Source organism: Carassius gibelio, chromosome A17, assembly GCF_023724105.1.
Source record: "Carassius gibelio isolate Cgi1373 ecotype wild population from Czech Republic chromosome A17, carGib1.2-hapl.c, whole genome shotgun sequence".
In the NCBI taxonomy this organism is placed as follows: domain Eukaryota; kingdom Metazoa; phylum Chordata; class Actinopteri; order Cypriniformes; family Cyprinidae; genus Carassius; species Carassius gibelio.
This window is the reverse complement of record NC_068387.1, coordinates 21140086-21161134: the sequence shown is the minus strand read 5'-3', so window position 1 is coordinate 21161134 and position 21049 is coordinate 21140086. Positions and strand designations below refer to the sequence as shown.

The following is a 21049-nucleotide window of genomic DNA, read 5'->3' as shown; positions in this document are numbered from 1 at the left end:
AGATGCAATTAACAGAAGAAGTTACTGTAATGTAAACTACAATCTAGTGGTTCAAAGCAGACCATTAATTGTTTGTTCATTTGTCTCTCAATTTTTCATTGTATACCAGTTTCTTATGGTTTGTTGAGCATGCAGCAATGTGTAAACAAGCGTCACCTGCCTGGAAGGAAATAATATTTTCAGTATTTATAGTTGAACTTTTTACTTTCACTTTGCAATTAATATAATCATTTAAAATAGATTGTAATGATTTTAGAAGAGTGCACTTGCATTGTTTTTGCTATCAGGCATCGCTCCACCTTGTATTAGAACTCAAGCGCTCTGGGAATGTCCATTCTGACATGCTAGATGGAGAGGTGTGTTTCCTGCCTTTAAAAATAAAATATGAATACAGTTTAAATATTAGAACTGAAACTGATTGCATAATAATCATTCATCAGAATTCACTCAGCTTTTAGTCGATCTGTTTTGTCTACAGTAATGCATAATATATATATATATATATATATATATATATATATATATATATATATATATATATATATATATATATATAATTTTTTTAATGACTTTTTTTTTGGGGAAATGAACATGGACATATATTTTTCTGTACACAGAAATATTCTGTAGAATGAGAATTTCCCTTGCCTATACTATCAGCTGACTATCAAAGAACAAATCCTGCTATAACTAAACAAACCATAACCTGAAATCTGATTGGTGGAAATGTGCTTTGCTACTTGTTTTGGTACATTTGTGTTAGCAGAAGTTCCTTATGTTGTCTAAATTGTAAACCTCTAAAAATATTTGTAAATATTAATAACATTTTAATTTAATGGCTTTTGAGCGTCCTGTTTTAAAATTAAATCCATAAACATAGGAAAGAAATTTTTGCTTTTCAAATTATTTGACGGGGTCTCTAAAAAAAAACAAACAAGAAAATGTACATTTTTAAATAGAAATTCTGATTAAAATCTGATTTAATCCTAAAGTAAATGGAAAATATTGACTTACTTTGTTCTTCACTTGGACACTGGCTCCAGCTTTGACCAATAGCCTTACACAACTGAAGCCATGCCATGATACCTTATGCAAAGCAGTGTTTCCTTCCTGAAAATCAGATTCTATAGCAATTGAGTTTTTCATTTAAAAAAACTGACTCATTCCCACAGTAGTCAGGATTTTTACATCTGACAGGTTTATTTACAGCTAACAAGATACTTCAGTCTTGATTCGTTTAAATTGCAACAGTTCTGTTATTAATATTCATGATGAAAAAAAAGGATGATTTATTGATTGCAAATGAACAGACCTTGTCTTGTAGATCAAGTGCACAGCCTCCTTGGATGAGGGCAGAGATGGCGTCACGGTTTCCCACAACAGCTGCCCGGTGCAGGGCTGTCCGCTGACCCTGGGACAAAAAACAAAAATGTGTTTTTACTTTCTGAAATTTAGTGCGTCAACACAGGACAATTATGTGTACGGTAATGTAAAATATTTATAATAAATAATTGCAAATCTAACATTTAACTACAATTAAAAAATTAATTCAGACAACAGGTTGGTAATAAATAGATTTTTAGCTACATTGAATTGTGTTTAGTTCTACTGAATTTTATTGAATTGTATTGAACACTGCAGTCCAACTGAAAATCTTTTACAAACCAATCATCAAAAGGCTGACTCTGATATTACTAGATTTGTATAAATATAAGTTAACATTCATGTTATAGTAATATTTTTATAAATATCTGACAGTGATGATGACTTGATGTTTCTTATGTTATTCAGTATATTTTAATCTGCATTAAGTTATGGTCTGAGATTTTTATTTTAAATGTTTGATCAAATAAACAAATGATAAAAAATGATAAAAGAAAATACATACAGTATGTGAAAAATTAGAGCTGAAATTAATTTAAATATTAAAATAACTAAAACCGAAATAAAAATTAACTGAAGCTAAATATAAAAAAAATGACAAAAGGTAATAACTAAAACGAAAACTAAATCATATTTAAAGAAAATATAAAAATAAAAATGTATTCAAAATATAAATAAATGCTATTAAAGTGTATAATAACACTTTCTCTAATTAATGTCAAAATCAAAATGTTTTTTGTACCACTCTCATAAATCAGCATTTTGTTGAATTGGTCAGAAAAAAGCATGTGATGATCTCATTCTCTCATTGAAGAGTGATTTTAACTGCATACAACCACAGTGAAGCATTAGAGGGATCGCTGAAAACGGCATAAAAATATATGCATTAAACAATATACACATGAAAAGCCTGAACCAAATGTGCTAGAGAGCAAGTCTGAAGAGTTGCAGAGTTTGATCTCATGGTTTTAGCAAGATGAGAGTCCTAAAAGCTACAGCGGGGTCATGGTAGGACAGATGGAGAATAGCTCTGGTGTCTCTTTTAGTTAAATAGAAAAATAAATCATAATGTTGCTTGTTGCTCAACAGTTCATGAAATAATTGGTGCTTATAACCTAGTCTAGCTCATGAATTATTAATGTTTTGCTGACTCAAGCAACATTTGTACTTAAATATTCAAAATTCTTTAAGTTATAAGACTGCTCTGAAATTGTCCATATTGGAAGTAGCTCACAAAATAGAATTAAATCATATTTTCTTCAGTTTGTTGTTTTAAACCCACAATCATACTTACAGAAGTCTCTGCTTGATCATATACTGAATTAAACTGCCAACATTTTGTGTGCATTAATTTTCATTATTGTTCTTCACTTACATTCACTGCAGAGCATCCATTGATGAGTAAGTGATGTAATGTTACTTTATATTTCTCTAAATCTGTTCCTTTAAGCAAATTAAACCAGATGTTTGAGGGAAGCATAATATAGCATTCACATGTTGAAAAGAACACAAAACTTGGAGGTAAATAAATTGTTTATACAAATCTTAAACGATAAAACAAAGAGATTAAGTCTGGATGAAAAGGAGAGAGAGATGTCAGTGTCTTCAGCCTCTCACAAATCCTAGAATAAAGCAATCAACTCTCAACATGACACCTTCTAATGTCAATGTATCTGATTTGAAGTCATCATGAAGTATGTAAATGCAACATCTGAGAGTTTAATGTGGGTGGAAATGTTGCATGCAATCACAAGAGTACAGCATTTCTGAGTGAGTGTGTTTTGCTCATATAGGTTGTTATCAAGGCCGCATTAATCATGTGGATTCATGAATTACTCAGTCCAGAGGGAAATTAAGATTTGTTTTAAAATAACATGAGAATGAAATGTGTATGAAGGCCAGATTGGTGAATCCATGTTAGAAATCATAAAATAATTAACAAGAAGTTCAATCTCTGGTCATTTAAGGAGCGTAACCAGAGAAATGCCCTCCAGACACTATAATACCTCAAAATAATAATAATAAATATTCAACTTAATATTTTGTCATTTTCGTAGTTTAATACTGTACTATTCTGATTATTATTTTTATTCTGCTTCCATTTGAAATTTTAATAAATCAATGCAAATCATGCATTGTTTCAGCATATATTGTAGTCCTTTTACTGTATCCATTTTATAGGAAAATTATAATCAGTACAGATGAAAGGCTCCTGTTATTGCAGTCTTTCTGCTTATAGCTCAAGCCTCATGGATCATTTCTAAGCTGATCTTTATTTTATATGATCAGCTGATCTCAAAGCTTAAACTGAAGCAGCATCTGCTAAGAACTGGTTTACTTTTTTTTTTTTACATTTCAAATAATAAGGTAATCAAAGAATGATGATCATAATAATACAATTCATAAATACCTTTTTAGAGTTTCTGTTGGGTCAGATGGGTTCCACAGCGTCAGTAGCTGGAGTAAAAGTGCAGAGTTCGCATATGCACACGCTAAACATCTGTACTACACCACCTAACCACGCTCACCGCCTGCTGTCCCAGAGGAAATTACCCACACGAGCAGGCAGTCTGCTGGCTTTGTGTCTGTACGGAAGCTGAGGTATCACAGCAGGTCAAATCCTGTGAGACCACAATAACCACAAGAGAAGATGGGCTGGAGTTCACACTGGAGTCACTGTAAAGTGTGTAACAATGTTATATACCTTATACCTGTTCTTTAATGAATACAGCCTAACAGTAGCCTACTGTAAGTGATTTTCAAAGTTAAAAGCTGTCTGACAAAAGAGTAACTTAAGCATTTGTCAAAATATTAGCTGTAAAAAAGAGACAGTTAATCCTCTGTAAGTTCAACAGACGAGTTATGACCCTGAGGAATCAGAAGAGTGTGCAATTGTGTTTATTTCCATATTCGGTAATGGATCGAATGTTCCCTTATTTGGTTGTATAAGGCCTATTGGAGCATCTGTACAAAGTATGTAGCCTACAATAATAAAGTTTGAGACTGTAGGTTTGCACCCAACAGAACGAGAGCTGAACTAGAAAAATATAAAATCAAAAATATTTATTATACAATTTTTGCAGCGGTGAACATAAAGAGAAAATAACACTGGTCTCTCATAAACGTACTTTTATTATTCTCTATAAATAGTTGAGTGATACATCACAGCACTTACAGCGCCGTCTGTCGACTGGCCACGAAATCAACATTTGAAATAAATAAAATATTTAGTTTAGAGCCATATAAGGTCATAGAACATTGATTAAACAATTAAATAACAATTCAATAAATGTGTATATATAATAATAATAATAATAATAATAATAATAATAATAATAATAATAAAGCTTAATATTATTATCATTATTGTTGTCAGTTATTTATATTGAATTATTAGTATTTTGTTAGAGTGTTGAATATCTATTATAATTGCATTACAGCATTATTATGGTTTAAGTAAAATATTGTGTTTCTATTATGCTACTGGGCTATAAATTATTTACATTTCACATAGGCTATAAGAATATATATATATATAACAGAACAATAAGTTATTAAAAGCATGCAATGCATTATATGCATTATAAATTCTCTAAGTGTGTCCCTTATGTGAAGAAAAGACTACATCTCCCGAGATCCACAGTCATTGTGGCAGTCCACGCAAACTCGCATAGCCCGTTTGTTTTTGGGAAGGGACAGGGAGGCGTCTTCTCCTCTCCGTCTCCGTCTCCTCACAAAGTTCTTGCAGCTCTTCATTCTGTGATGGTAGTGAAGAATAGTCTCTGATTCCTGGCGTGCTGCTGCTGTGTGTGTGTCACAGAGCGGAGAGCGAGGGGGAGGTGAAAGTTCACCATGGCTTGGCCATATCAGGTGACAATGTAGAAAAGTTTGGCTGCCTCCTCAGATTAAACTTCTCAAACTCGGAGAATGACAAGCGAACGGAAATATAACGGAGTGGACGGAGAAAACGAAGCGCTGTTGTTCGATTATTTTGATGACGATGATGATTTCGACACATTCGAGGACGGAGACTGCGGCTGTGAAGAAGGAGGTTAGATGGCAGTATTCATTTATCACCCAGAAATAAGGGCTCGTGTATATTTTACGTGTTTCTGAACGAGCGCTAAGTGTAACGATATTACAAAACACATTACCATTGTAACAGTGGTTCCCTCTTAAATGTCAGTTTAATTTGTTACTAACTTGTAGTAACTTCATAGCCAGCAAAGTCATTAAAAAGTAAATATCCCAATAAATTATATAAGCTTCCACTCTGTGACATCTTATATAAATTTATTATGGTTTTGAAAGTGTCGCCAATAATTTAAATAATTTAAACTTGTTGGTGTAAACTCTGCTTGGTAAATATTCATGATGGATTTTTTAATAAACTATTGTAATTAGATGTCCGCCAATGTCATTAATGAATAATTGAGAACCCCTAAAAATGTATTATTGATTTAAAAGTAACGCTAAGGTGTTTTGGTGGAAAATTTGGCATGATATTAATCATGGTACAGTAAAACTTTGCTAGCTTGGCATTAGCCAGCTCCAGTATCATAAAATAATATAGCGTCTTGAAAACAATTATGGCTTTTAAAGTACCGACAAACCATAGTAACTAGTACTTTGGAAATTGGTAGTAGGAAATACTATAAAAATGCTTACAATGGTTTTATTAATAAGAGTGAACACATTTGGTTTCTCAATTGTTGGCTTTTACATTTTTTTTTTTTTTGGATATTTGATCATAATACCATTAAGCTTCACCTTATGGAAAGCAGGTAGATGTATATGTTTTTAAGGCATTGCTTACACCTCATTGTTTCTACACAACTTTAGAAGCAAACTGTAATCGTCAGCACAGTCAGCGGACGTTTTTCTTCACTTGTTTTTACATTTGTCTACCAATTCAACAAACACTATGTGTTACACAGTTGGACACCTCGATAAACACTGCAGGATTCCTGAGACTGTATTTTGAGACTAGAAGTGTCCCTCAGTCTCACCAAACGCAGCTGAGATTCCTCAGCTGAGAGCTAGCAAGGTCACAGTCTTCAAATCAGCTGCAGCATGTGATATGAAGGAGTGGAATGCCACGAGAGGATTTGCCCACAACTCCACACTCATGCTCTCATGTAATATGATTCAGACTGATGGGATGAGTATGCCATTTCTCTTTTCACTTTGCTACATGTCTAATTAATTAGGAGTGTATAAACTTGTCACAAGCCTATATTATTGGCGGTTTGACACCTCTTTTAGATGTTAAAGTATGTGTAATGATGCAGAATGATGCTGTTTTGAAATCAAATAAAAATGACAGTTATTCTAAAACCTCCTCTATGACGTTTCGTAAACATCGTAAACACGTAAACATCAGAGCTTTTCCGTTTAGAGAGTCCTCCTGCAACTCTTCTATTAAAATTAGGTGTACTTTCATTTTAGACTAGTTATTATTCATTCGAATGCATGATTTTTCTTTTCAGGTGAGGAACTTCACATCTGACTTTTTTGTCAAAATCTGCAGCACACTGACTAAAGTAATTAATAACCTTTGTCGGCTGATGACGGCATGTTAATTAGGTGTTATTGTGTACCGCTATTGTCAGTACATTTAGCATATGACATACATCAAAGAGAGACGGAATATATATATATAAGCTGCAATATCAAATAGGACCACATGGAGATGACAACACATCACTACAAATCGCCTTAACCCGACTGTATATATGGATCCAGTCAGAATTATTACACATTTTAAACAATTATAAAAAGTTATTACCATTGTTACCAGTAGATGGCATCAGAGGAGCACTTACTGACTTGTTAGTCATTTCATTTCCACTTTTTTGCTTCATATTTTGAGATGATAAAATTATTATTATAAAATAACAAATCATCAAGAAATCAAATCATGTCGTATGTATGAGGAAAGAAAAGCCACAAAGTGCCTTGAATCAAACATAACGCAAGCAAAAGGTGCTTCTTTTATAATCATTTTATAGAAAAAATAATAGTCCATTTAATAAGAGTAGAATATATACAATTTCCATAAAAAAAATCTAATTTTGCACGTTACTGTTACTAAGTAAATGTTGTTCAAATCAAGCTTAGTTCTTTACTGTCAAATTTGTATAACCAAGAAATAAATGTGTTTTATTAAATATAATATTACTAAAGTATTCAAATGAATGTCACCAGCAGTTCATGGGCTCGGTTTAGTTTTGTTTGAATCCTGGGTGTGGTTCATCATTAACCAAATGTGGCGTATGTATTTATGATGATTTAAGATTCTCAAGCGGTGTTTCTGTGTTTGGCTCTTGTACAGTGCTGGGCTTCAGTGATCCGTTCAGCAGTGAGGTGAAACCTCGGATCCTGCTCATGGGCCTGAGGCGAAGCGGCAAGTCTTCCATTCAGAAAGTTGTGTTCCACAAGATGTCACCCAACGAGACTCTCTTCCTGGAGAGCACTAATAAGATTTGTCGGGAGGACGTTTCCAACAGTTCCTTTGTCAGCTTCCAAATCTGGGACTTCCCTGGTCAGATTGATTTCTTCGACCCCACATTTGACTATGAGATGATATTTCGTGGCACAGGGGCTCTCATCTTTGTCATAGACTCTCAGGTGAAATATCTATCTGTCTGTCTGTCTGTTTTCTAAAAATACACTACAAACGTGTTACTGTGCAGGACGATTACGTGGAGGCATTGAGTAGACTTCACCTCACCGTGACAAGAGCCTACAAGGTCAATCCTGACATCAACTTCGAGGTCTTCATCCACAAGGTGGACGGCCTTTCAGATGACCACAAGATTGAGAAACAGAGGGACATACACAAACGAGCCAATGACGATCTAGCCGATGCTGGTTTAGAAAGAATACACTTAAGGTTGGTATCATAATAACAGATCAGATATTACATGGCATTTTTGAAATCATCAGAAGTTGGATTTGTGATGTGAAATGCATTATTTCTTTCAGCTTCTACTTGACAAGCATCTATGATCATTCAATCTTTGAGGCCTTCAGTAAAGTCGTGCAGAAACTCATCCCTCAACTTCCCACCCTTGAGAATCTGCTCAACATTTTCATATCTGTGAGTAGATGAACATCTTTTAGTTCACTGTGTGGCCCATGCACCTCTTCCTGTCTTATTTTCATCATGGATAACCAAAGTGAATCTCTGATCAGTGCTTAGTGTTGAATTAATTATGTTCTTGCTCAATGAATGATCATGTAGAACGTAACTATTTCTAGTAATTCATATATTTTTGAGCATAGGTAATGAAACGTTTGATTAAGACATCAATGGTTACAGTCGATGATGCATGGAAAGTTATCTTTAAAATTTAAAAGAGTGGTGCACTAATTATAAATAACTTGCAAATAGTTTTCACTATCAAACAAATTAACATGTTAAAAGATATTATATATTTGATGGAAACAAGCATAACCAGAAAGCATGAGTTTTTGTCTGTTATATCTGTCATAATCAACCATTAGCATAGGTACATTAGCACTGGCCTGTGATGTGCCGCTTGCAGTGAGGTGTAATGGAAATAATATGATGATCACAGAACCCATTATTATTTATTATTATATCTTTCCGACATAATATAATTTTATGGTGCTCATGTTGTATTTTAATGTTGATCAGGAAAGCAATTACATTTAGCAGACTCAGAAATTCTTCAGCGGTTTTTTAAATTCGCCAGTTGGTGGCAGCAGAGGGTAATTTGACAGGATAAAAAGACTGCTACATCAGTACAACAACTGAGCAATCTATAGATTTATTATTATGAAGAATGAAATCTCTTAACCATCCTACATTCAGTGCATTTTCTGATTTCATTCAGATTGACCCTTGATCTGTGTCCTGTAACTATATTTAGATACATTTTTAAAAGAATAAACACTTTTACTCAATAAGGACACATTAAATGAATCAAAAGTGAGAGTAAATAAAAATATTCTATTTCAAATAAATGCTGAGCTTTCTATTCATCAACAAATCCTGAAATAAAATCATGTTTTCCACAAAAATATTAAGCGTTTTTTACTGTTCTCACTGTATTCAATATTAAGAATAATAAGAAATGTTTCTTCAGCACCAAATCAGTGTATTAGAATGATTTCTGAACGATAATGTGACACTGAAAACTGGAGTAATGATGCTTAAAATCACAGGAAAAAAATATTTTTTATATATAAATAAAATTTAAAGTAGTAATATAATTTCACAATGTTACTGTTTAACTTTATTTTTAATAAATACATCTAAACCAGTTAATGTAAATGTAAAATCTAAATTTATATAAAGTACAAGTATAACTGAATATAATTTTTTACTGTTATGTTTGGGGAAAAAAACGTCACATGGGAAGAGTCACATAACTTGGGAAGAAGCTTTCAACAGCTTTTATAGAATTAAATGCATTTTCTAACAACAGTACTTGCAATGCAGTTGATTACTTGGTTGCGTAATTCATTTCCACTTCAAAGTGTTCTTAGATTGTTCCGCTGCATTTCTTAAGAAATACAGCTGACCTCTAACCCCGTCCTGTGCTCTCATTGCAGAATTCAGGGATTGAAAAGGCTTTTCTCTTTGATGTGGTCAGTAAGATTTACATAGCAACCGACAGCAGCCCGGTGGACATGCAGACCTATGAACTATGTTGTGACATGATAGATGTGGTTATCGACATCTCATGCATCTATGGGTGAGTGACACTGGATGGAAATCTCTCCACAGTCACATTAAACTACGGGACCTTTTTTTACCCTATTAACCAATATAAAATACACAATAAAATACAACACTCCACATGCAACAACCTTGTTTTCCTATAGGCGTTGTTGGATGGAATTGAATCTTTTGTGAATTTAGTAGCATATAACTTGGGGATATGTAAACACTGGCTGTTCACATTGTAAGGGCAGAGCGTTGCACCTCCAGCGCCATTTGTCCTTGAATTTGACGGGACACAGTGGTCTGGGTAGGTACAGGAACACAGGCCTTACCCAGGGCCCCACATATGTCGGTTCTCGGTGGCCTGCAAGAGCAGATGGGCCACCTCATCACTATCTGATGAATAGGAGAGCAGGCAGGACAGTTAACCCTGCAAACTGTAGCCGTATTAGTCTGTAACTGAGAGGCATGGAGTTTAAAGGAATAGTTTACGCAAAATTGAAAATGTTCTTTTTATAAGAATATCAAACATCAAAAATGGTCTCCAACTCTATTTTTTCTTCTCCTCCAACTTCAAAATTGTTCAACATAGTTGTTTTGAACTGTTTTACAGTGTGAAGGATGCTTGACATGTAAGCTTTGTGCATTGCACTTAAACCGAGCTGGACCAAGATGAGCATTTGTAGTTAAAAAGTATGCAATTTTATTTTTTTTTTTTACGACTGATCATTTCACTAGAGAAGACCTTTGCCTGTCATGTGGATTACTTAAACTGTCTGAATATGGATTGTGGACAGTCAAGAATGGTCTACGTTAAACCCTGTTCATTTGCTTTAGATGAGAGAAAAAATCCTGGAATATTTCTCTACAAAATCTTGAATGGCTTGGGGGTAAATAATCATAAGATGGTCATTTTTGGGTGAATTCCTTTAAGGCACAAGATGTTCATGTCAGTTCAGCCCATTTCGGCACGACAGCCTGTGCATTAATATATAGTATGGCTTTTATACAGATTTGGTGAGGTGCTGTGGAATAAATTTCTCTCACTGAAATTAATAAGTTGCTTATTAGTTCCCTATTCATCATATTGACATTGATTTGTGTTCTCAGTTTCAGGAAGCTTCAAATTACATGCTTTATTATGTCGACTTAATTTGCTCATCATATTTCCGTACTTTCTTTTTTTGTGTGAAAATATTTATATATTTGTAACATCCATGCATAATAGCGTAAATTTGTTTGGTTATAAAAGGAGGAGATTATGACAGGGCATCTGTTCATTTTGATAATTATGATATGAATCAACATCTGTTCCACACTGCACGATTTTTCAGCTGCATCCAGTCTGTTCTTCAGCTGAACTGGGAAAGTGTCTTCCAGATGGAGCAGTAATTCACGCTCCTCTTCATCCTCAGAGGAAGCTGCCTGTCAGGCACACTTTCATTATGTGCATTTATCATACAAATTGAAGGACAAGTACAAAAAAAGCATAATATGTCTGCTGAGAACAGGGAAGACATGATGAGAGTTGTGTTTTTGGGTGTTCTTCGTTTTTATTGTTGTTATTTTTTTTATATAGGTTGACTGGAGATGAGGTGGGAACACCTTATGATAAAGAATCCATGGCCATTATCCACTTGAACAACACTACGGTCATGTACCTAAAAGAGGTCACCAAATTCCTTGCCCTGGTGTGTTTCCTCAGAGAAGAGAGTTTTGAGAGGAAAGGTGAGCTTTCTGGACATCAAGCAAATGAGTTTGGTGGAATATTATTGTTTAAATCTGCTTTTTTCCAGGGCTGTTGAGAAGTAGTCTCAAGGGTTATTTAGAGTCTCAGTAACTTTATTAAAGTCCAATTATAAAAATAGCTGTTTTCTCTTTCTCTTTTTCTATGTTGGATTCAATCATCTACAGTAGTTTTAAAATTATTTTGTTTAATATTTTATATACTACGGTTCAAGATGAAAAGTTTTTTAAAATTATTATTACAATTTTATTTACCAAAGATGCATTGAACTAATCGAAACTGGTTATAAAATTATAAAATTTTTAGTTATAAAAATTACCATTTCAAATAAATGCTCTTCTTTTAAATGTTCTATTCATCAAAAAGTCCTGGGAATTTTTTTTCACTGTTGCTGTTTTCAACATTAAATAAATATTTCTCGAGCATTTAATCAGCATATCAGAATGATTCCTGAGGAATCATGTGACACTGAAAACTAGAGTAATGATGTGGAAAATTCAGCTTTGTCATTACAGTAACAAAATGCATTTTAAAATATAATAACATTTAAAACTATTTTACATTAGCAGTGTTTTTTCTTTATTTTTGATCAAATAAATGAAGCTTTGGTGACCATAAGAGACTTCAAAAACCTGTAGAAGATTATTGAGCACAAACTTTTAAACAGTAGTGTAAATGCATGTGTTTAATGGAGTAAAAAAAAATCTTTACTTGGCAATTGGTTTTTGTAACCAACACTTTAAGGTTTGTTAGTATACAAAATTGACAAAAAGCTAAAAGAAAGCTAAAAGAAAAAGAACAGCATGCATCAAAATATGTGTTAACTATGAATAATTCCCCCTAATAATCATCATGCAGCACATATGGATTCAATAGGGACTACAATAAAGACCTAAAGATCAGCTTTTGCCTACAAGCTGTTTTTAGCAATTACAGCTACACTACATTTGTCTTAAATCAGTCAGAGAAGAACCTGCTCTCACATGAGAGAATGGGATAATTAGTGGAATCCTTGGGAGGCTAATGAAGATTGAAATATTCATGCTAGGAATTACTAAGGGGGTTAGGGAGAGTATCATGAGTAATCATGTTAGTCAGCAGGGAAAACAAGGCATGTTACAAAAGCATAGATTTGCACTGGCTTCTTGGATGACATAAAGTAATATTACATTTTATTAAATTTTCCCTCAATATTCAGCTGAACTCAATATTTAACTCCAATATTAAAAAGGTAAATTGCTATGGAACTGGTTCTTTTTTTTTCAGTTCAAAATGAATATTTAATCATTTGTGGGTTCAAAAATCTTAGTTGGCACCCGTCAAGTGGAACTGTCTGTTTTACACTAGCTTTCAAAGTATATCTGTATGTAGGTGTTAATAAATATTTTATGTTCAAAGCTAAATTACATTTCTTGTGTGTCACAATCTTAATTCAAAGGGCATTTATGCAGTGATCCAATTTGAGAATGGGTCGAACGACTTTCCTGCCGCAGGCTAATTACACTTGTCTTTGCTCATGCAGGACTTATCGATTACAATTTCCACTGTTTTAAGAAAGCCATAGAAGAGGTGTTTGACGTGCGCTTGAAAGTGCAGAGGAGTCGGAAGCTTCTGAGCCAGAGGAGGTGGAGCAGGCAGACCGTGCCAAACGGGACTCAGGTGTATCCTCACTGAAGAGCACTGAAAGCCCTCCATCCTGTTACAGTGACTCCAGAGTGACGGCTTCACACAGACTTCGCTTGTGCTTTCAATCGTCTTCAGGGCCACCTGCTGCTCTTCAACGATCCAAAATGGAAAAAATATAAATATATACAGTGGATTCTGTTGTGCATTTAATATCTTGCACGGCTAACTTAGCCGTTCATGCAAAGTTCGTAAAGTAAGTAACTTTTTTGTTGTTGTTTTCATTAATACAGTATTTTTTACACAAAATCAATCAACTGTGCTACAGTTTTCCACGAAAACATGGTAAAAGTCATTTCCAAAGTCACGAATGCAAGATCATACAGTAATTTTGCCACATTTGTACAGTAGGTCACAAACATCTAATTTAACTTCAAAATACATTTTAAAACAAGAAAGTGATTTTTTTTAACATTCATTTTTTTTAGTTGAAATAAATTATTGCCCCATTTAAAGTTGTGATTTAAGTTTCTCAGCAGCTTTTTTAGGGCAATTTACTGTACTGTTCTTTTTTTTCAATAATATATATGTATTTTTTTTTACCTTGAAAAGATTCTGTGCTAAAGGTCACAAGTGCTCATACTTTTGTCACATGTTTAGGGCATGGACATCTGTTATCTTCTATATACATTGTAAAAAAAAGAATAATAATATTAATAGTAATATTAATTGCTTAAAAGTAAAAATTAGAAAAGATTTTTTTCCCCTTTGAAGTCATATTTATTTTTATTACCTCTATAGAAGATTTTTTATCTGATTTGATCTTATGATATTTTTTTTTGTCTGTTCATTTCATTAAAATTGTTATTGAAGCATGTCAGCTTCTTTAAATGAACAAACAAGCATATGATTGGTCGATTTGCATATACCAGTGGTTCTCAATCAAGGAGATGGGACCTGGGACCCATTAGAAGACTTCTGCAAACTTCCAAGGGGGCACAAGATGACTTAAAATAATTCAAGTGAATTATTATTATAATACAAATAATAGGCTATTAATAGTTTAATTTAACAACTAATGCTATTTATTTATTTCCCCCCTCAATAACTATTTATACAGTAGTGTCTTTTTGCAAAAAGGTTGAGGACCACTGGCATGTACATTTGCCATATTGTATACATTTTAAGCATTATTTGTTAAAAAAAATTAAAAGGATTTTGTAAAAAATAAAAAAGTCCCTTTCTTTGTTACTCACAACTACGGGAAAATAGTATTTTTATTTCACTACCACATATCTAAATTTATATAAGACGTAATTCTTAATTTGTTACTAAAATGATACTTATTTTTACATTGAACCAAATGCAAGAAGTGTTGATTGACTCAGACACTTTTCCCTTTCCAGGCCATCCGCACTTAGCTTTTGCTTGCAAGGAACAATTCACTTCTTTGGCGTCACAGGAAGTTAAAGTTCCTGCCTCCGCCCCGGCACTAATATCATGTAACTGATTTCACTGGTTGGTGTGTGTTGTCAGGGTTAATGCGTGTGCAGTGGAAGTGTCTCGTTGTGGGATTAGAGAACCAGCGCTAATCCCAGGGGATACCTTTGCTTCAGCAATGAAGGCTGATGGGTAAATCTCATGAGGTCAGAGCCGCTTACGCAAGAGCTGCTCCTCTCTGGATGGACACTAAATCATCTGTAGTGAAACTACAATGTGTTATGTAAGACAATTTCATGTTTAGTCTTATAATCTCCATCAGAGGGCCAAACGCTATTTACTCAGCGAGAGCAGGAACGCATCTGTGACTGAGGGCTTTTCCTTTTGCACTTATGTATTGTCAAGGCACATGGGTGAAGTGAAGAACTCCAAACTCTCTTTTAGTATGAATATATTAGAATCAAAGAAGGACTCTTTCCAAGCAGCATTTGAAATAGTGTTACCATGTCAAAACGAATGTAATTTAAATCTATCAGCCGTAGTTCTCAGTCACAACTAGTCAGCAGCTGAAGTGAATGTACCAATCAGAGGCTGTCATAGAGGATTAGATTGCTTCAAGACTTAAGCTGTCGCTCCACATTAAGAAAAGGCTTTATGGGCTCTTCACATGGTCTTCACTGATTCTGTGAAAAGAGAGCAGTCTTCATGTAACTTGTGCTGTCAGACATGAGGTACACATTGGACACATGTCAGGTTATCCAGATATTTCCGTTCTTGTGTGCTACACATACACACTGTTGGTGGATTTTCAATGTATATTTAAGCTTCTCATAGTTTGCGTATTGCTTGTTATTGTGCAACATTATGATCGAAGCACAAATAATGTATCTTTTGGTAAAAATTTAAATTGTTAAAGGAATAGTTCACCCAAAAATAAAGATATGCTGAAAATGTACCCACCCTCGGGCCATCCGAGATGTAGATGAGTTATGTTTATCAAAACAGATTTGGAGAAGTTTAGCATTACATCAGTGGATGCTCTGCAGCGAATGGGTGCTGTCGAAATGAGAGTCCAAACAGCTGCTAAAATGATGCGAGGTGATGTGAAGTCCAGAGGAATTCTCTTCAGTTTCAACCTGTGGGATTACAAATTTAGAAAATGTTAAATCTAGGTTCCAATATAATAGTAGACTTTTTGGGGTAATAAAGTTGAGATCCAAGAAGCTCAAATCAGGAGAATCAAGTGTCTGAGACATTAACCTTTTGTCTTTGTGTTCTTCCTTGAAGCTCAAGGCACAGCTGTGCCTTTTGTCTCTATGATAATGTGAAGGTATCCGTGATACTGTCAGGCACCTCTGTATTTAAATGACACTGTTATGCTGATAAGATCAAGGCTGGGAAGTTGCCAGTGTCTGGAATCTTCCTGATTGCATTTGCATGCTTTGTTAAAATGGTCTCCACCTCTACTGTATAGATCCCTCCCACTTGAATGTATAAAAACTACAATGTCTTAAGGACAAATTAGACCTCTTGATGACTGCAGCGCCACGCAGAGCGTTCTCAATAAAGAATCCTGCTGAAGATTACCCAAGAGTCTCCTGGTCTTCGTTTCTGAGTTTCCAACAGTTTTTGGTGCCGTGACCCGGATAGAGCTTCTCACCTGAATCCAGATTGAAACTGCAACCTCAACAAAGATCAGACTTCATTCCACACTGAATCTTTCTGTACAACCAATGGTTGGTGAGTGTACCTCTATCCAAAAGAACCTTTAAGACCAGAACAAATTTGTTAGCCTCTGCACCGTCAGAGAAGAGTTAACAGACAGCTGTAGGGTTTGGTTAACTAAGTTACCCTCTAAAAAGGATATTTTAGAGATGAAAATAATCCTCTGTATAGGCAGGGAATATTAGCATCACAAGCTAATATTTTGCTACCCTCTGTGTCTGACAGGGAAGTTTAGCATAAAGTGCTAGAAGTTTGTGTTAAGTGACCCTCTAAAAAGGATATTTTAGAGATGAAAATAATCCTCTGTATAGGCAGGGAATATTAGCATCACAAGCTAATATTTTGCTACCCTCTGTGTCTGGCAGGGAAGTTTAGCGTAAAGTGCTAGAAGTTTGTGTTAAGTGACCCTCTAAAAAGGATATTTTAGAGATGAAAATAATCCTCTGTATAGGCAGGGAAGATTAGCCTCACAAGCTAATATTTTGCTACCCTCTGTGTCTGACAGGGAAGTTTAGCGTAAAGTGCTAATAGTTTGTGTTAGAAGTGTCCTTTTGTGTCAGAAAGACATTACAAAATGTTGAGAAGAAATCCTAAGCTGATTCCAACAACTAAGAAAGGTGGACTAGCTACTCCTTCATGGACAGACAGTGAGTTCAAATCATTGTTAGGACAGCACATGGACTCAATAGTGACAGAGTCAGTCAGATTGGATTTGATAAAGAAATTTTGTATTGATCCAGAAAAAGTATGGTCAATTGAAGAATGTAAAAAGGTACTAGGATCATGTATTCGCAAAAACAATACGAAAGGCATTATCTGCTGCCACAGAGAATTTGGTTTAGCACTAGCTACGCAACATTCTCAGCGTACCTCAGAACTAGAGGAACAGATCAAAAAGCTCAGAGCCAGAGTATCCTCTTTGACTAAGAAACTGAATCGCAACAAAGCTGCAGCAAAAACTGATGTGGAAGAAGTTAGTCAGACTGATAACAATTATCCTGACTTACAAGCTTTCTTTGAAACAGATGTAGCCATCCAGTCAGTAACTGATGTAACTGTAGATTCTGTAGACAGTGTAGCTACTTGGGAAAGAAACTCTGATGTCAAAGCCACAGTAAAGATTGCAGCAGCATCTTTTCAGGTCAAAACAGAGAACCGACCTAAACGTAGAAGTCCTAAGAAGGAGGGCAGTTGTCATTTTTGTGGTAAAACTGGACACTGGTTGAAAGAGTGTAGGAAAAGAAAGAAGACATTAAGAGAAAATTACTCAGCTCCTACTCAGTCTACTTACCACTCTGAAGCTGCCCCTCCCCACGTCACCTAACTGCTGGAGCAGCTTGCTCAGGTGTTAACTGTGAGGGCTGTGAGTGCTTAACTTCCCCAGTAATGTGCAACAAAGATGAAACATCCTTTGTAAACACATTGACTGTCACTTCCTTTCATTGAGAGAACGTTAAGTACACTCACAGCCTTCAAAGCTATACTAAAGCACACTCCAGTCACTCCTATTCTTTTTGGGTTATGATGTCTTGTTATGACTGATGTTTCATTAGAGGATGGAGATGTCACACAGTAAAGTTTTCACACCAGCTACAGGGACAGACTAGGACACACACAGACCAGTGAGGAGCCCAGGGAAGAACCGAAGTGCAACAGGCCTCGGGGGCCAACCCTGTGGTGAAGACTTCCTCATAGGTTTCCCCTATCCATAGTTTTATCCCCACCTCACTGGTCCATAGGTGTCAAATTACTTAAAACTAGTTTGAGAAAAACACTATACAATCACCAGACTTAAAACCACTATACGATCAACAGAAGTCTAAAAATGTTTATGCATGAATACTGCTGGTCTGCTGTTTCTTTGTTTTCTTGTGTTGCAGGTATGCACGCATGAGAAGTCATTTCCATATGTGACAGCCTGGTATGAAGCATCACTTCAGACATCCATGAACAAGCTTCATGAGTACAAAGAGTCATCTGAGTGAATCAACATGGGAAATGGACTACAGAAAACAGACTTCACAGCTATTCGGACGCCATGGACTTCAAGACTTCCACTCCTATGCTACATGATTTTTTCTGTGTAATCATGTCGTTTTTACAACATGTTACCATCCATGCCATATGTGTCAACCGTTATGGTTCTAAAAATACACCTAAGTAAATCTAGTATAAGACACAGAATAAGTTAGACGTGCCTGTAACCTTTTAAAGTTACATGACTGAAGATGGGGCTTATGTTAACAAAGATAGGCCATAGAATGGACTTATGAACGTTTAAATTTGTATTATGTGAGAGTTATTAGAACTCTCAACGGGAGGACTGTGGGATTACAAATTTAGAAAATGTTAAATCTAGGTTCCAATATAATAGTAGACTTTTTGGGGTAATAAAGTTGAGATCCAAGAAGCTCAAATCAGGAGAATCAAGTGTCTGAGACATTAACCTTTTGTCTTTGTGTTCTTCCTTGAAGCTCAAGGCACAGCTGTGCCTTTTGTCTCTATGATAATGTGAAGGTATCCGTGATACTGTCAGGCACCTCTGTATTTAAATGACACTGTTATGCTGATAAGATCAAGGCTGGGAAGTTGCCAGTGTCTGGAATCTTCCTGATTGCATTTGCATGCTTTGTTAAAATGGTCTCCACCTCTACTGTATAGATCCCTCCCACTTGAATGTATAAAAACTACAATGTCTTAAGGACAAATTAGACCTCTTGATGACTGCAGCGCCACGCAGAGCGTTCTCAATAAAGAATCCTGCTGAAGATTACCCAAGAGTCTCCTGGTCTTCGTTTCTGAGTTTCCAACAAACCTCTCTTAAAAGTAATCTTTGTTGTTGCATAACTATTGGCCCTGATCAACAGCCCCAGATTCTGTGATGAGGACAGCCCAGCATCCAGCCTGCGTTTCTTTGACCTCGCTACTTCCCCAACGAAATGAAAAAGTTGGAGGAAAAACAGCAGATCTGACTTGTGAATTTACCTCCCGCTGACACATGGATATGCAGCCAGAATATTATTAACAATTCAGAAGCGCTTCATTAAAGATAACTTATAATTTAGGCTCTCAACATCCAGCAAATCTAAGAACCATTTCAATTTTTCAGGAATCGAGGCAAACATTAAATTTAATGATAAAGATTTTTTTTTTGGGTTGTTGTTGTTGTTTTTTGTTTGTGACCTATTTTCAAGTTTCAAATGCAACAATTTGTTTGCAAACCTGCAAAATGGAAATGAAGGTCTCACTAAAAAAGTTCAGTGCTTAAATAAATGAGCTTTTTAAATTAAATTAGATGAAAAGAATGATGCACTTTTTTATGTTCCCTTGTATTGGCAACAGCAGGCCTCCTTTTCACTTCAGATTGCACATGTTTCATGCTTTAAAGGCTAATAACAACAGATGCTTTACTTTTTTATTCATTTCAGTTAGGCTGCATGTCACATTGCTTGAGTTCAGAATAAATATCAGATAAGTAATCGTACATGTGACACAAAGCAACAAGTTCAAAAATCTGTTTGTCTATATTTAACCTTCAGTACTGAGCAATATTTTGATGTGTATCACCTTGGAAACAGATTTTGAAGGCAACTGAAGACCACTTCATAAAGCTCTGTGAAACATCGCACATTTATCTCTTTCTTTTCTTTGTGTATAGAACATTTCAAGAAGAATATTACATTGAAGTCATTTATACGTCACATATTTCTTCACCAAAACTATTGTACTGTATATCTTTTAAAAGCCTTTAACTACATTGTCTGTGTTAAAGGCTCACATAAAAAGCATATGTCCCGCCTTTTGCACATAAAAAGCATTAAAATTCAGAGCCAGCAGGGCTGCAAAATGTGTCCTTGGTTTTCTGAGTTGCAGCAGCAGCCTTACTAAAACAGTATGGAGAGTTTTACACTTTTAATTATTTCAGATTTGTATTAATACTGGCAATTTCAAAATGTAAAAATGTTTGAATACACTATTCGCTCTGAAAATATCTCCATTACATTTTATTGATGCAACTTAGAAACAGCAAGTCTGAGATTGCTTAAAATAAAGCTATGCTTACCGGTTTCATTACACTCATGTGAATTTAATAAGAATAAATATATAATCTCCGCAGGGGCTTCAATGTACTTTAAAAAAGTCAGTCTGTTTGCTTCACTTGAGTTGGAAATATTCATAAATTAATAATTATCCCATAGTGTTCATTTACAGATATATAACTGGTTTATCTTTCGTCTTTGTTGGATTATGCTGAGCTTGCAGTCATTTCCCACATATTTAATATCTATTATCACTCCAATATCTGATTTTTTAATAAAATAATCTTTGAGGCTAGGACCTTTTATGTTATGAGAATTACAAGTATGAGAAATTATAGCAAAATGAATATTACAATAATTTACATGCCTCTCTGGAATACATGGTTCTGACTGTCC

The 21049-nt window shown here is 35.0% G+C and overlaps 1 protein-coding gene and 1 long non-coding RNA gene across 5 annotated transcripts; one reads left to right on the top strand and one right to left on the bottom strand.

The window, feature by feature from the left end:
* Nucleotides 1-898: 898 nt before the first annotated feature.
* Nucleotides 899-4248, bottom strand: LOC128031518 (uncharacterized). Its single transcript, XR_008188108.1, has 3 exons — nucleotides 4095-4248; nucleotides 3794-4004; nucleotides 899-1411 (listed from the first exon to the last, which is right to left on the bottom strand). It is a non-coding gene; the product is annotated as an uncharacterized LOC128031518 (long non-coding RNA).
* An 800-nt stretch (nucleotides 4249-5048) lies between these two features.
* Nucleotides 5049-19386, top strand: LOC127933567 (ras-related GTP-binding protein D). 4 transcript variants are annotated; one of them, XM_052530621.1, is made up of 8 exons: nucleotides 5049-5434; nucleotides 6321-6521; nucleotides 7718-8013; nucleotides 8079-8278; nucleotides 8371-8485; nucleotides 9967-10109; nucleotides 11658-11806; nucleotides 13348-14790. In XM_052530621.1, exons 2-8 carry the CDS (start codon nucleotides 6464-6466, stop codon nucleotides 13497-13499), a joined length of 1113 nt encoding a protein of 370 aa, XP_052386581.1. In that variant the 5' UTR covers nucleotides 5049-5434; nucleotides 6321-6463; the 3' UTR covers nucleotides 13500-14790. The 4 variants fall into 4 exon arrangements, 3 of the variants coding, with proteins under 3 accessions (XP_052386581.1, XP_052386580.1, XP_052386579.1); XM_052530620.1 differs by having other exon boundaries at nucleotides 6321-6548; XR_008147536.1 differs by lacking the exon at nucleotides 6321-6521 and adding an exon at nucleotides 14855-19386 and having other exon boundaries at nucleotides 5050-5434; nucleotides 13348-13704.
* The last annotated feature ends 1663 nt before the right edge of the window (nucleotides 19387-21049 follow it).

Bases quoted from the DNA above. Each gene is read 5' to 3' on its own strand.
- LOC127933567 (XM_052530619.1), top strand. From the start codon at position 5,311: ATGACAAGCGAACGGAAATATAACGGAGTGGACGGAGAAAACGAAGCG. The intron at 8,486-9,966 runs GTGAGTAGATGA...CTCTCATTGCAG, and splicing joins TGCTCAACATTTTCATATCT to AATTCAGGGATTGAAAAGGC. The intron at 10,110-11,657 runs GTGAGTGACACT...TTTTTTATATAG, and splicing joins GACATCTCATGCATCTATGG to GTTGACTGGAGATGAGGTGG.